Raw genomic sequence first — 16,363 nt, forward strand, 5'->3', positions numbered from 1 at the left:
ACATATCAATAGGCAGCTGCATAATAACCATTTCTTATATATAATAATTAACAGTAAGTATGAATTGGGGAAGCAATTCCACCACTAAATGCACCCCAGGCAATTTTGATTGAATTTTGATCTATACTTTCAGCTGGGTTTGGGTCTGGGATCTCTGCCTGATAGAGACAATGTAAGCAGAGTCATCCTCAAGAGGGTTTCATAAAGACCTGGTTCTGAGACTATGTCTCTAATTTCTAGACTCCCCAGGCTAAAGAAACAACCTATCAGTATATACTGTCAAGTCTTAGTGAAAATTTTACTGTGGAGAAGGCTATGGAGATAGAGAACATGGGGAAATAATTAGTGACATTTCAAAAAATACCCACATTAAGAGGAGGAGGTGTTGAATGTCTTAAAATGCATAAAGGTGGATAAAATCTGGGATCTGATCAGATGTACCCTAGAACTTTGTGGGAAGCTAGGGAAGTGATTGCTGGACCCCTTGCTGAGATATTTGTATCATCGATAGCCACACGTGAGGTGCCAGGAGACTGGAGGTTAGCTAACATTGTGCCACAATTTAAGAAAGGTGGTAAGGAAAAACCAGGGAACTATAGACCAGTGAGCCTGACATTGGTGGTGGGAAAGCTGTTAGATGGAATCCTGAGGGACAGGATTTACCTGTATTTGGAAAGGCAAGGACTGATTAGGGATAGTCAACATGGCTTTGTGCATGGGAAATCATGTCTCACTAACTTGATTGAGGTTTTTGAAGAAGTAACAAAGAGGACTGATGAGGGCAGAGTGGTGGATATGATCTATATGGACTTTAGTAAGGCTTTCAATAAGGTTCTTCATGGTAGACTGGTTAGCAAGGTAAGATCACACAGAGTACAGGGAGAATTAGCTATTTGGATACAGGGCTGACTGAAAGGTAGAAGTCAGAGGGTAATGGTGGACAATTGCTTTTCAGACTGGAGGCCTGTGTCCAGTGATGTGCTACAAGATGTGGTGCTGAGTCTGATGTTTCTTGCCATTTGTATAAATGATTTGGACGTGAACATAGGAGGTACGGTTAGCAAATTTGCAGATGACATCAAAATTGGAGGTGTAGTAGACAGCGAAGAAGGTTACCTTAGAGTGCAATGAGATCCTGATCAGATGGACCAATGGACAAAGGAATGGCAGACGGAATTTAATTTGGCTAAATGTGAAGTGCTGCATTTTGGAAAGGCAAATTAGAGCAGGACTTACACACTTTTGGTAAGGTCCTGGGGAGTGCTGCTGAACAAAGAGACCTTGGAGTTCTGGTTCATAGTTCCTTGGAAGTGGAGTCACAGGTAAACAGTATAGTGAAGAAGGCATTTGGTATTGAACATAGAACAGTACAGCACAGTACAGGCCCTTTGGCCCACAGTGTTGTGCCAAAAACTAACCCTAATCCTAAAAGTCTATCTAACCTCCAACCCTACCTTATACTATCATCCATATCCGTATCATCTAATAGCCGTGTAAATGCACCTAACGAGGCCGACTCCACTACCCTCTCCGGCAATGCATTCCACACCCCTACCACTCTCTGAGTAAAGAACCTACCTCTGACATCTCCCCTGTATCTACCTCCACACACTTTAAAACTATACCCCCTCATAATAGCTACCTCCAGCCTAGGAAAAAGTCTCTGATTGTCTAGTCTATCTACACCTCTGATCATTTTGTACACCTCTATCAAGTCACCACTCATCCTTCATCCTTCTAAAGAGAAAAGCACGAGCTCTCTCAACCTTTCCTCGTAAGACCTTCCCTCCATTCCATGCAACATCCTGGTAAATCTCCTCTGCACCTTTTCCAATACTTCCACATCTTTCCTGTAATGAGGCGACCAGAAATGGACATAATACTTTAGACGTTATCTAACCAGGCTTTTGTATAACTTCACGGCTCTTGAACTCAATACCTCGATTAATGAAAGCTAACACACCATACGCCTTCTTATCAACTCTATCCACCTGGGTGGCAGCTTTCAGGGAACTGTGGACATGAACCCCAAGATCCCTCAGCTCCTCCACACTGCCAAGAATCTTTCTGTGTACCCTGTATTCTGCTTTCAAGTTTGTCCTTCCAAAAAAAAAATCACCTCACACTTTTCAGGGTTAAACTCCACCTGCCACTTCAGTACAGCTCTGCATCCTTTCAATGTCCCTTTGTAACCTAGAACAGCCCTCCGCACTGTCCACAGCGCGACCCACTTATGTTTGCCTTTATTGGTCAGTACATTGAGTATAGGAGTTGGAAGTTCATGTTGCAGCTTTACAGGGCATTGGTAAGGCCACTTTTGGAGTACTGCATTCAATTCTGGTCTCCATCTTATAGGGAAGGATGTTATGGAACTAGAAAGGGTTCAGAAAAGATTTACAAGGATGTTGAGATAACACAGTGTGGAGGTGGAGGAACACAGTAGGCCAGGCAGCGTCAGATGAGCAGGAAAGTTGACGTTTTGGGTCAGGACCCTCCTTCAGAAAAAAGAAGGGTCCTGACTTGAAACATCAACTTACCTGCTCCTCTGATGCTGCCAGGTCTGCTGTGTTCCTCCAGCTCCCCATTGTGTTATCTCTGACTCCAGCATCGGCAGTTCTTACTATCCCTTTACGAGGATGTTGCTGGGCTTGTTTGGGGTCTGAGCTGTAGGAGAGGATGAATAGGCTGGGGCTATTTTCCCTGAAGCATTGGAGGCCGAGGGGTGACCTTATAGAGGTTTATAAAATCATGAAAGGCATGAATAGGGTAGATAGACAATATGATTGCATGCCCTCTAAATTTCCATTAGATCTTAACCTCTTAGTACCCTGCATCACGAAAACAACATGAGTTACATGATTATTAATCAATGACTGTGTTATCAGTATGACATATGCAATCAGTGTTGCAGTCTGAAGGGTACACACCAGCGGGATGACCATTAATCCATATTCCATCATAAATGACTCCACTGCAATGAATCATGGAGCCTTGTCCATTAAACAGGTCATTTCTCCACTGTCCCTGAAATGAAAGGAAAACATTTCAACTATTGTTTTGTTATCTGTTAGCAACTATCCTACTCTCTCATTAACCAAAACCAATACCCCACACAGAAGAAAATTTTCTCTAGGATCATATCACCTTGACTGGAATGATATCCTTCATATAAACATATGCCCCACAGAACCACATTCCCCAGTATGGAGCAATGCCCCATTATAAGACAATATTCACCACATTATTGTAACACAACCATAAAACCATAATGTTACCACAAAATAATATTCTGCACAGAAACAAACCCTGCTCAGAATAATACTCTCAGTATAAAACCCTATTGTCCCCACTACAGAACCACATCCTCCAGGGAACCATTTGCCCCCACTATAATACCAAAGCTCCCCCATTATAGAACTACACATCCCATAATAGTACCATATATCCACATTGTTGGAGCAGGATAAAGGCATCATGCCACTGCATCTGGAGCGCTATATATAGTCTATGAGCCTTTGTTATTGGCACTGATGCAATGTAAAGCAATTCCAGGTCCTTATCTTGATAATACAAATTCAACTGCTGGACACAATCCTTTAAATTGTAGCAAGTGTAAAGGGCGATCAGAAGATGTGTGAAAATTCCTGCCAGCTGCAAATAAGCAGAGTAGGCACACCTGTCCTTCCCATTATCACCCTACCTCCTCTCTTGAGGGTACTGGCCAGCAGCCTTCTCTATCATCTGGTTCAAGCTGGTTTCATGTGATCTCACTTCCAGCCACCAACCAGATTCATCCCTCCCATCCACCAACCAGGTTGCACCTACTGCCAGCGTCCACCTATAACTAATATTTCGCTACCACCCCACCAATCCCCTTAATCTGCAGCCCCACCTACTGCCACATCCAGTCCTAAAGAAGTGTAATATCCGAAACGTTGACTTCTCCTTTCCTCCAGATGCTGCCTGGCCTGCTGTGTTCTTCCAGCCTCCTGTTTGTCTACCTTGGATTCGAGCATCTGCAGTTTTTTTTGTCTCTAATTTAATCCCAAAGCCACTGGATCACAATAGCCTCTTCAATCATATATTCCCTTTTTAATCTTTCAAAGGCTGCATACAAAAAATGAATGCACCTCATTGGTCATGCTTCAGTCTACCTTGTCTGGCTGATGCCCAAAGATGAAAGATTAGCAATGGAACATATTGTGCTACTTTGCGCCTGTGCACAAAACAAAAACTGATGGTTTGCAAAGAAACTTTGATAATGGTTTGCAGTCAGCCGCTGTTTGTGCATCTTTTAACCCATGTAGGATGTTTGTGTACAGTCTTTACAGTCAACCTGAAAATAACACCAGTTTGATTCCCAGAGGTATTCCTGGGGCAGGGTCCAGGGAAATTCAATGAGTGTGTTTCTTCAAAGAGATTGGAATGTATGGGGAGCACATTCCAATCAACTTATTTCCCTAAAATTTACAGGTGGAAGGATCTCTAAGGATCCCCAACTGTTCAGTGTAGTAAACAGCCATAGCTGATTGAGCAGGTGTGGAGAGCAAGGAAGGTCTCCTCTGGGAAAAATGTCAGAATACAGGCAGCCAACAAATTCTCCATGTTCCAAACATTTGGAGCAATCATTATAAAATCTCTGCTTTGGAATCTTCACCAAAATCTGACAGATGACAAGTATGCCTACAAAAGAACATAAGAAATAGGAGCAGTATAATACAATACAGTATATGAAGTCTGCTTCTTTGTTCACGAACATCATAGCTGATTCTCAACCTCAAATTTGCTTTCTTGATCTATTCCCAAATCCCCTTCCTTTGTGTTATAAATCAATTAGTTTCAGTTTTGTATAAACCTAACAGCTGAGTAACCACTGCCCTCTGGGGTGGGTAATTCCAAAGATTCACAAGCCTGAGTGAAGAATTGTCTCCTTGTCTCTGTTCAAAATGCTTATTCCCCTGTTTTGAGATTGAATCTCTAATTTCTAGATTCTCCAGCCTGAAGAAACAACCAATGACAGGCTACATTGTCAAATCTTTGTGAGGAGTTTATACATTTCAATGAGATCATGTCTCATACTCATAAACTGGAGAGAATATAGATCTATTCTATTCAATCTTTCCTCATTCAAGGCATCAATCTAGTGACCCCATGTTGCAACACCTCCAAAGTAAGTATATTCTTCCTTAGTTTGAAACCAAACTTTCAGTTTTCCAAGTATTGGCTGAACACAGTCCTTGTAAATTGCAGGAGGTCTGATAATTGTTATACTCCAACCTCTTTGCACTAAAAGCTAAAATAACATTGCCTTCATAACCGCATGTCATACCTGCAGAATAACCATCTTCAGGCCAATGCCAACGCTGTGAATCAACTTAGGTGTTTATGACAGCTTCCTGATGCACACCAAAAGGGTAACTAGGGAGACAATAGGGACCCTTAAAGATCAGCAGGGCCATCTATGTGTGGAACTGCAGAAGATAGTCTGTCACCTTTTAGAAATGAGAGATAATGGGAACTGCAGATGCTGGAGAATCCGACATAACAAAGTGTAGAGCTGGATGAGGTGTAGGCCCAAAATGTCAGCTTTTGTGCTCCTAAGATGCTGCTTGGCCTGCTGTATTCATCCAGCTCCACACTTTGTTGCATTTTAGAAATGTTCTGGTTTTACTATTCCAGTAAAAGTAGATAATTTCCTGTTTACCCACATTATAGTCCATCTCCCACCTTTTTATTGCTCACTTCACATGTTTGCATTCCTTCACAGCCTCTTTCTATTGTCCATAACATTTACTTTCTCACTTAGCTTTGAATTATTAACAAACCTGGAAACATTACACTCTGTTCCCTCATGAAAGTAATTGGTGCAGATTGTTAATCGTTGTGTTCAAAGCAGTGGCCCTCATGGTACCTAGCAGTTATAACTGGCCAGCTGAAAATGTGCTTATTCCTTCTTATTCGTTTCCATCCATTAATCAATCCTCAATCCAAGCAAATTAATTAACAGCAAAAAAGGGCTGCACTTGTTAGTTTTCTGGCCCTAACCCATGCTATTAGATTCTATGGACTGCTCCTCTCCACTTAGTGACTCATCAGAATATAGTCCAATTACATGTCTGTCTCTCACAAGGCCATAAGGACACCTCACACTCTGTCTCTCACAAGGTCTTTCGGTATCAATATATCTTTGCAAAATTCATTGCACTTATGTCCCGCATAAGGCCACTTAGTCCCTCTAAAACTCTGTCCCGCATACGGCCGTACAGTCCCTCTAGAACATTTTTTATAAGAATCCCGACACTGTGAAAACAGGCCACTTGGCCTAACAAGTCCACAACAACCCTCCGAAGACCATCCCAATCAGACACATACCCCACCCTGTCCCTGTAACCCCGCACTTCCTATGTCTAAGGTACCCAACCTACACATCACTGAACACTGTTGCAAGCGAATTTTGAGAAGATTTCTAGCTCAGGTTGAGGTTCTGGATGTGAGTTTGCTCGCTGAGCTGGAAGGTTAGTTTTCAGACGTTTCGTCACCATTCTAGGTAACATCATCAGTGAGCCTCTGACGAAGCGCTGGTGTTACGTCCCGCTTTCAATTTATCTGTTTAGGTTTCCTTGCAAATTTGTTGCAAATTTAGCATGGCCAATCTACCTAATTTCCACATATTTGGACTGTGGGAGGTAACCGGAGTATAGCACGGAAATCCACCCAGATACAGGAGGAGCGTGCAAACTCTACGCATCAAACCCAGATCCCTGGTGCTGTGAGGCAGCAGTGCTGACCACCGAGTGACTGTGCCACCCAATCTTGTCCCTCACAAGGATACACAATCCCTCGAGAACTCTGTCCTTCACTAGACCATAATGGCCCTCTAGAACCCTGTCCCTTTCAAGGATAGGTAGTCCCTCTCGAACTTTGTCCCTCACAAGGACAATCAGTACCTATATAACTCTGCAATGTCCCTCACACTTATGAACCTCACGGGGCCATACAGTCCCTCTGGAATGCCGACCCTCAGAGGACATTCAGTCCCTTTCAAACTCTGTCCCTCATAAGGCCATACAGCTCCTGTAGAATTCTGTCCCTCACAAGGATGCACAATCCATCTAGAAAATTAACTCTCACACGACCATATAGCTCCTCTAGACTCTGTCCCTCACGAGGCCATACAGTCCTGTTAGAACTCTGCCCTCACAGTGCATTTAGCCCCTTAAGAACCCTGTCCCTCGTAAGGCCATTCAGTCCCTGTAAAACTCTGTCCCCGGTAGGGCCATACAGTCTCCAGGCCTCTCTCCCTCACAAGACCATTCAGTCCCTCTAGAACTCTGTCTTTCACAAGGCCAAAAAGTCCCTCTAGAACTCTGTCCCTCACTAGGCCATACAATACCTTTAGAACTCTGACCTTCACAGGAGCATTCACTACCCATACATCTCTGCAAAGACCCTAACATTTATGTTCCTCACAAGGCCATACTGTCCCTCTAGACCTCTGCGCCTCACAAGGCCATACAGTCCCTCAAGTACTCTCTCCCTCACAAGGACATTCAGTGCTTGTAACCTCTACAACTACCTGCCTCTACAATTATGTCCCTCACAAGGACATACCGTCCTTCTAGAACTCTGTCCCTCAGTTGGCCATACAGCCCATCTAGAACCCTGTTCCTCACAACAACATTCAGTACCTGTACACATCGGCAAATTCCCTGAACACTTATGTTCCTCACAAGAACGTAAATTTCATTATTACTTCTGACCCTGACAAGTACCTGTAATATCTCTAACACCTCAGCGTCTCATAAGGCCATACAGTCTCCGTACACAATCCCTCTAGGTCTCTGTCCCTTGTAAGGCCATACAGTCTCTCTAAAACATTTTTCATAGAATCCACACAGTATTTTTTATAGTATCCACAACCAAGGCTCAACAGGTCCATACCAACCCTCTGAACAGCATCCAACACAGACACATCCCCCTACCCTATCTCTGGAACCCTTAACTTCCTATGCCTAACACACCCAACCTACACATCCCTGAACACTATTGGTAATTTAGCATGGCCAAAACACCTAAGTTCCACATATTTGGGCTGTGGGAGGTAACCGGAGAATGGGGTGGAAACCCACACAGATACAGGAGGAGTGTGCAAACTCTACACAAACAGTTGGCCATAGCTGGAATCGACCCCCAATCTCTGGTGCTGTGAGGCAGCAGTGTTGACCACTGAGCGACAGTGCCACCCAATCTTGTCCCTCACGAGGATACACAATCCTCTAGAACTTGGTCCTTCACAAGGCCATAGAGGCCTCTAGAATTCTATCCCTTTCAAAGATAGACAGTCCCTCTAGAACGCTGTCCCTCACAAGAATACACAATCCCTCTATAACTCTGTCTCTCACAAGGCCATCCATCTAGAACTTTTTTTATAGAATCTCCACAGTGTGGAAACAGGCCCTTCAGCTCAACAAGGCCGCACCAACCCTCCAAAAAGCATCCCATCCAGCCACACACCCCGATCCTATCCCTGTAACCCTGCATTTCCTATGCCTAATGCACCCAACCTACATATCCCTGAACACTATTGGTAATTTAGCACGGACAATATACCTAACGTGCACGTCCGGTCTGTGGGAGGAAACTGAAGCACCCAGTAGAAACCACCATAGACATCGGGGGAGAGTGCAAACTCCACAAATACAGTCATGCGTGGATGGAATCAAACACAGCTCCTTGGCAGCAGTACTAACCATGAGCCACCATGTGGTCTAATCTTGTCCCTCATAAGGATACACATCCCTTGAAAATTCTGTCCTTCACAAGGCGATACAGTCCCTCTAGAACACTATCACTCGCAAGGACACACCTTGACTGCTCGTTGAAGGTAGCCCATTGTTCAATAACTATTTTTCCTGCCAATCTCTTGTCCCAGTTCAATCTAGTCCAGCTCTGTTCTTGCCCCAATGAAGTCAGCTTCCTGCCAATTGATTTTTCTTACTCTGGATTATTGCATTTCATTCTCCACCAGTACCTTGGACTTTAATACATAATGATCTCTGTCTCCTAAATGTTCAGCCACTTGATCCACTTAGTCCACCTCATTTTCAAGGATCAGGTCCAACAGTGCATTGTTTCTTGTACTATTAATATACAGCTGTAAAAAATCTCTTCTGAACTCAATCTAGGAATACCTGCCACTCACTGGCCCTTAAACTACCTGTATCCCAGCCCATGTCTGGTTAATTGAAACCCCGGCATTATAACTACTATTGACTCGTCTCTGTAATTTCCATTAATTAACAAATGAGCCAACATTCAGCAATCCTTTGAGAATTGCTGGTAATATTCCTTTCATTGTTAGAAACTGATATTGATCCAAATGTCCTGGCCCACTGTGCAACAATCAAACTCATCAGTGTAGTACTCACGTAATTCCTCTCCTATTTCCCTTAACTAACTGGCAAATAGCTTCACAAGCAAAGCTTCTCTTCCATGCCCAAATGGCCATTCTTAGATCACTGAGAATCAAGAGTTTCTTCAACCTTACGGGGCCAGGTTAGAAACCTGAGTCTATTCTCTCAACAGAGTGATTTAGTTCACTGGGTAGTCATCAGGAGCAGGAAGTCAGGTTAATTTTCCTCTCCTTAACTCAGGGATACTAACAGCTTGTATTAGCCTTTCACCACTCTGGTTGTGACACAGGCTGGGTATCAAAACTTTCTGGTGTGTACAGTTAGTAACTCAGCATACTGGAAATTTTACCACAAGTGGCAGCTGCATTTAAATGTTTTCTCCATTTTCAAACTTTTGTGTTTATTAAAAATACCCTTGAGTCTAATGAACAGGACACAGAGGAAAGCAAATTAAATCCCTGGAATGTTTTCAATAAAGTCCATGCATGAAAAAAAAGGCCAGAGGGAATTATAAGAGAAGAATACACTCCAAAATTTTAGAAGAGCGAAAAAGAAAGTGAGGAAAATGTTTTTCTGTCCCAAACAGATGTTATTAGAACATAGAATACTTTACCACAACGGGGGTGTTGAGGTAGAGACCATTACATGTTTTAAAGTAAAAGTATAAAAGAACAGAGAGGATGGGTAGGGAAATTGAATTAGTGTAGATAGCTTTAGTTGAAGCATTAGTATTTATATGGGCACATTATAATGTAAGTCCTTTTCTATGATTTGATCATGGGTCAAGTTTGGATAGTAATGCTTCAGCCTGTTTATGGGTCATTTAAATGGCTTAGTGTGTCTTAATGTGCTGAAAGTCGAGAGTGGCTAGTAGTATTAATAAATCTACATTTGTTAAAATGCATTGTATATATTAAATAAACTTTAGCCAAAAAAAGAGTTAAAATTTGGAAAATCAGCATACAAAAATGGGATACACTTCCACTGTTTGAACCCAGACTAAATAATGAGAATTTCCAAGTTGGACAAAGCACAGACGATATTGTTCCCAATAACATTGCCTTAATTACATACCTAATCTCAATTTTGGGAGCGAATACCTGACTTAGTTGGTGTAACATTTTCAGGCATTCTAATGTTTTCCTAGTCACGGAATTATCGAAAGAACTCATTTGGCTATCCAATTGTTTCAGCTTGAACTCCACAGGTTGCACATCCCATTAGTGGGACATGGTGTTAATATGTGGTGCCATTAGTTTTTTTTTTATTAATTCATGGGATGTGGGTACTGTTGGCTCGGCAAGCATTTATTGCCCATCCCTAAATTCCCAGAGGGCAGTTAAGAGACAACATTGCTATGGGCCTGTTGTCACATGTAGGTCAAAGGCAGCTGCTTCCTTCCCTAAATGTGAATCGGACGAAATTTCCTGATAATTGACAAAGGTTTCATGGTCATGAATAGACACTCAAAAAATTAGATTTTTTTTGTTAAAAGTCAAACTCCATCATCTGCCATGGTGGGATTTGAACCCAGGTCCCCAGAATATTACCTTGGTCGCTGGTCTAGCAATAATACAATTAGGACATTATTTCCTCAAGTAATAATGCTTGTGGAAAAATGAATTAATAAAGTGATTTTCTTCCATATCCTCACTTAGACATAAGAACAGATAGCATATTTAAACATTCATGTTCGTCACTTTGTGCCATTTCTTCATTTAATTCACCATCTGCATTTGTCAGCTTTGACAGACCATATGATTATGAGGACACAACAGCTAAATCTGATCCACTCTTGTCCTGGCAATCAGACATCCTCATTTCCAGTAGGGAGGTGAGGACCAGGAACTGGGACAACTTTATACAGGATTATATACATAGATTCTTTAGAACAGAAGAGGTCATTCAGCTCATTGATCCATGCCTAAGTTAATGATACCAGCCACATTCCATTCCACAAATGTTTCCTAACTAACTGGATAGTCCAGTATACTTTCTGTGCCTATTTTGGGTCACCGTCCATCTGAATACAGTATAGAGTAAACTCATGTAGCCAGCTGACTGATAGAACGGATGTCTTTTCTATCTTCAACTAGTAAGATTCTTAATTGAACTTAGTTTCAGCTTATCAAAGAATATACTGCTCATAATTTCTGGTAATAAACTGACAATGTCCCTCAGGGAGACCTCAAATGATGGTTATGCCTAGAGGAAGGAAATGTCAAGTTGTGCTGTTCTTCAAAGGTTGGGATCCAAGAATGTGATTGGGGAAGATAGACCTTGCTTCTTCCTCATCCAGAAATATTCAGGCCTGCTCCAGTCCTGCCTGACTGAAATCAGCTGACAACAAACAGAGATGTAAGGCAATAAGCATCTTCATCAAAATTCTCACAACAAGCATGTGCCTTGATACAGCATTTTATCGCATTTTTAAGATATGCCAAAGCGCATCACATCCAACGATTTACATTAAGTGTGACCAACTGACCAAATGTTATACCTCACTGGGACAGTGCAAATCATGACCCAAGCTCTGTCTCCCCCACCTGCAACTTCACCATATCGGAAATGACTGCAATATTTTCACAGAAGAGACAGGAGATTTAAACCCAAACCCCACCATGCTGACCTTCAGAGGCGAGTATGAAGGAAGCAAAAATTATTACTCAAAATCTGAATGGCAACACTCAGCATAAATTTGCATTACATTCACATATTTGTCATAGTGCAGCAGAGAGTTTCAAATGATTAAGTGTTGTTTGTACTAGTCGTCAGCAACCAACACTTTGAGAGGTATTTGCAGCAAATCCAAACATTCATTTTCATAGGCGGATAGTAATTCCCCACACAAAACTCCACAGTCCCAGCCGTTAGTACTCAAAAGTGATTCATTACCTAGGCACTGGATTATTACAGAATTGTTTTGCTAAGTGCTTTGCAAAAAGAAATTCCAAAATTTCACTGTCAGCAATACAGACAAGCAAATCATCTTAAAGTGCAGGGAGCTTTAAAATGAAGGCAGATTTAGGATTCTGTGATTCTTGTTTGGATCTATTTCTGCTGATTTTGTTTGAACTTTCTTTTGTTTGATAAAGCAGAATGACAAAATTAGAGGGTCACTGGCGGTGAGGAGTTGCTGCGTGTTACAATGTAAAAGAGCTGAAAGTCACCTACACATGCAAAATGACACAGCCACTGAAGCACGTAGGGTCTAATTAACTTTGTCCCACTTAGTTCAGTTCTCTGGCACTGCTGGGTTCAGTAACACTTCCAAATCTGTTATCTAGTGCACTCAGTCATGTACGCAACTTTGTTGGTGCCGCTATTCATTGTCTACTCCTTGTTGTGATAATAATATTTTTCTAGTGCAGCATTGGTGTATTTTATCACTGCCAATGGTTGAACAGGAACTATGATTGCTGAGTTGTTGGGCAAGTAGTATAAGCGCCAGGCGACTATTACTGAGCTATGCTTTTATGAGGATTCAAGTTTTAAAGAGTTATATGCCCTAGAATAAGTCTGATGTATGGCTGTCATTCAATTCTATTTATAGTCTGTATGTTTTGCTTATACCACTGCAGAATCCAACAGTTTTCTTTCAGTTGTACCAAAACTAATGACACAATGTATTTAACATAAAATTACAAAAATACTGCACTTTCATATAGCACCTTAAATGCAGTACAACATGCATTGGCATTTCATGCATGTCAGCACCCTGTTCAACAAGACTTGTCAACTTCGAGTTTCACAATTTGGCAAACTCTGGGAAAATACCCAACTCGTTCATGTCTTCAAGCTATTCACACAGCTTTGCAGGTTATAGACCTTTTAAGTCAGCCCACAAAGTACTCCAAGAATTCTTATCTCCTTTCTGCTGAACAGAAAAGAAATGAAGTCTTTCTAAAAGTGGTATGCTTCTTTAGACGAAAATTCTCTCTCTTCTTTCTATTCACATCTATGCACTGATTGCTTACATTCTCCAGTTCCTCTGTTTACAACTTTTATTCATGTTTTTTACATGTCTTCTGTCTTAACTTCTATCCTGTTGGTACTGCTTCCAGGTATATAGTTGCTGGGTCACATGGACTAGTATTTATTATCCAAGAATATTGCAACTGATCACTTCAGAATTGAGGATTTCAAAAGCTGCTTTCAAATACTCTTTTAAAATATAGATTCAACAATTTTAGAATAACTACACATTTTCTTTATAGTACTGCTCTGGATCAAAGATCATCACATGTCTGAACCTTTGAAAGAAAAGGAAACTTTATTTCATGTTATACTGGTAACAACAATGATGCACTGTCTCACAAATTAAGTTTGAAAATCAAATAAAGTAGACATAAGTTCTTCATTTCCAACTTTTTCTTGGAACACCTAGATTGTACCCTCAGTGGACTAGCACCTTAGTTTACATTCTTCATGTTGCTTTTTTTAAAAAATAAATTCATATTAGACTTTGTACAGTCAGGATTAACATTCATGGGGAATCCAAAGGTTCTATCATTTGTTGGCTCTGGTTAACTTTGTCAAGAACAACATTGTTGATTGCTGGCAAATGAGGTAGCTTCAGGGTACAGGTGGCTATGATTTGAAATCCAAGGAGAAATTCCATTATATCACTTCTTACTTGCTTGATTCAGCAATGTATTTTGTTCTTCCTTAAAGCTAGACATTAAAGTAACCAGAGTTTTACCTTTTAAAACTGATCTGGACCCTCTGTTTAGTTTTTAACACGATCTTCAATTTTTTCCTTGCCCATGTGTTTTTAATGTACCAGTCTTTAAAATACATTTCAGCCATCCAAACATCGAAATCGTCATTCCCAATAACTGAATTCATAACATCAAGTTTAAATTTTTAGCTTTAAGTTCCTTGCCATGATTTAACCACTTAATTTTATTTTCCAGGGCACACAGGTTTAACACAGCCTCCTTTCATACAAGCAAATCATTCTTCTGTCGAGTCAAATCTTCTTTAGCTGCTTTAAAAACTGTTCAGGTTACACTGACATTTTGAAAAGAAAGTTTATCATTTAAAATATCACCAGAAAATTTGTGCATACCTGGATTCCTAACAATATTCTCTCAGAAGGCACTGCTTCCTGTCAGCAATGCCGATTTAAAAATTGCCCTTCTTCTAATCCAATTGTTATACTTTGCTAACTTTGAGATACCTCACAAACCTAAAAACTAAAGATGAGAAAGTCTGAAAAACTGCCTTCGCACATCAATGGGAGGCTTGGTGTTAGGCAATTTTATTAATGCCAAAGGGTCATTACAAATCACAAGTTAGAACTCAGACAAGTTCCAATGGCTGTGATGGATAGAATGATGGATGTGGATGGATGTTGTGAACTGGGCGGTAGAGTTGCAAATTTGGGGAGATGAAAGGTGCAAATTGGAGGAGATGAAAGGTGTGATTGGTGGAGATGAAATACCAGAGGGATGGAACACCAGTGGGAAGCTGACGGCCTCAATAGCCTTTTTTTCCCTTCTCAACTTTTTCATATGAGGATATGGTAATGACCAGAGGCAGAGAATTACAGGCTGCAAATAGTCTACTTACAGCTAAAGGGGGAAAAAAACAAGTTTCTAAGGCTGAATCTTGTGCGTTTTTGGCTATATGTCAATTTTGTCAAGGTTCATAGGCGATTTCTCGCTTCACGCGTTTTCTTGCTGAATCTTACCAAAACTGCCTTGTTAACAGTAGAGATAACAAAGTGTGGGGCTGGATGAACACAGCAGGCCAAGCAGCATCTTAGCTGCACAAAAGCTGAAGGGTCTAGGCCCGAAACATCAGCTTTTGTGCTCCTGAGATGCTGCTCGGCCTGCTGTGTCCATCCAGCTCCACACTTTGTTATCTCGGATTCTCCAGCATCTGTAGTTCCCATTATTTCTTGCCTTGCCCATCTCATCCAATTCTAACCCCTTTCTATCACTGATGACCTGGAACACCACACCACTGCCAAATCATCCTGGAATGGACCGGCATGCTTGGCACAGAGTTATCTTTAAAATGCACTCAGATAAGCGTTATCAGTCCAGAGATGTCCTGCAAGTTTCTGACATTTGCCCTCAACATGACAACAAGGGAAAATTGGCATCCCAATATGTGGATAGTCTTGGCAGTTTTGTTGGATAGGGTGGTGTAGAGGTGGGAAATCCTTCTCTCCCAGAACCAGCAAAGGTGGCAACAACACCAGATCATGCCTGGTCTCGGCAGTCTCAGCCACATGAGGGAATGCACAATGATGTAGGAAAATCAACAACCTTCTCTACTTCACTAGCGCAAGTGCCATTATCTACTCTCCAATATCTCACACTCACTCTATCTCTGCCATTGTAGCCCCTAACCACCACGAATCATGCTCCACCACTCTCACTGTTGCATGCAACAAATCACCTCACTAATGCTCACCCACCCCAACCCCTGACACTACTAACCCAGTCTCTGTGCAGCCTAATCACATGCTTGGTACATCTTCCCACCTGCAAAAGTAACAGCTATGCCTCCTATGATAACAAAGTGTGGGGTTGGATGAACACAGCAGGCCAAGCAGCATCTTAGGAGCACAAAAGCTATGCCTCCTATTTTCATTTCCCTTAATACCAGCCTGTCTCTCTTTCCAGGAGGTAAACAGCACACAACAGGGTAGAAAGGGTCAGGATGAGTGACAGGCTGCTAGACATTTGGCTCCTCACTCTTTATGAAAAAGAGGATCCTGACTCTGAGCACTTTGAGAGGCTGGCTCACCTTTTCCAATCCCTGAATTGATATTGGAGGTTACCTTTGACTTACCAGGATCCCCAACCAAAGGTTATATCTTTTGACTTGACTGGGAACTACTTGCAACTATGACAAACCTTCTGGCTTTGTGTCTGTGCTGAATGACAATACAGCATAACTGTGAGCCATGTGTCTCTGGCTGTGAAACAAGGTGC

The 16,363-nt window shown here is 41.7% G+C and overlaps 1 protein-coding gene across 2 annotated transcripts in view; it reads right to left on the reverse strand.

Annotated features, from left to right (window-relative positions):
• LOC125466536 (MORN repeat-containing protein 1-like) overlaps nucleotides 1-16,363 on the reverse strand; it is a 185,610-nt gene that overhangs the window by 152,221 nt on the left and 17,026 nt on the right. For both annotated transcript variants that reach the window (XM_048561130.2, XM_059638066.1), the window contains exon 7: nucleotides 2,928-3,024. In XM_048561130.2, the coding sequence (XP_048417087.1) occupies nucleotides 2,928-3,024 (97 nt within the window). The remainder of the gene's footprint in view (nucleotides 1-2,927; nucleotides 3,025-16,363) is intronic.

Source organism: Stegostoma tigrinum, chromosome 28 (genome assembly GCF_030684315.1).
Source record: "Stegostoma tigrinum isolate sSteTig4 chromosome 28, sSteTig4.hap1, whole genome shotgun sequence".
Taxonomy (NCBI): Eukaryota; Metazoa; Chordata; class Chondrichthyes; order Orectolobiformes; family Stegostomatidae; genus Stegostoma; species Stegostoma tigrinum.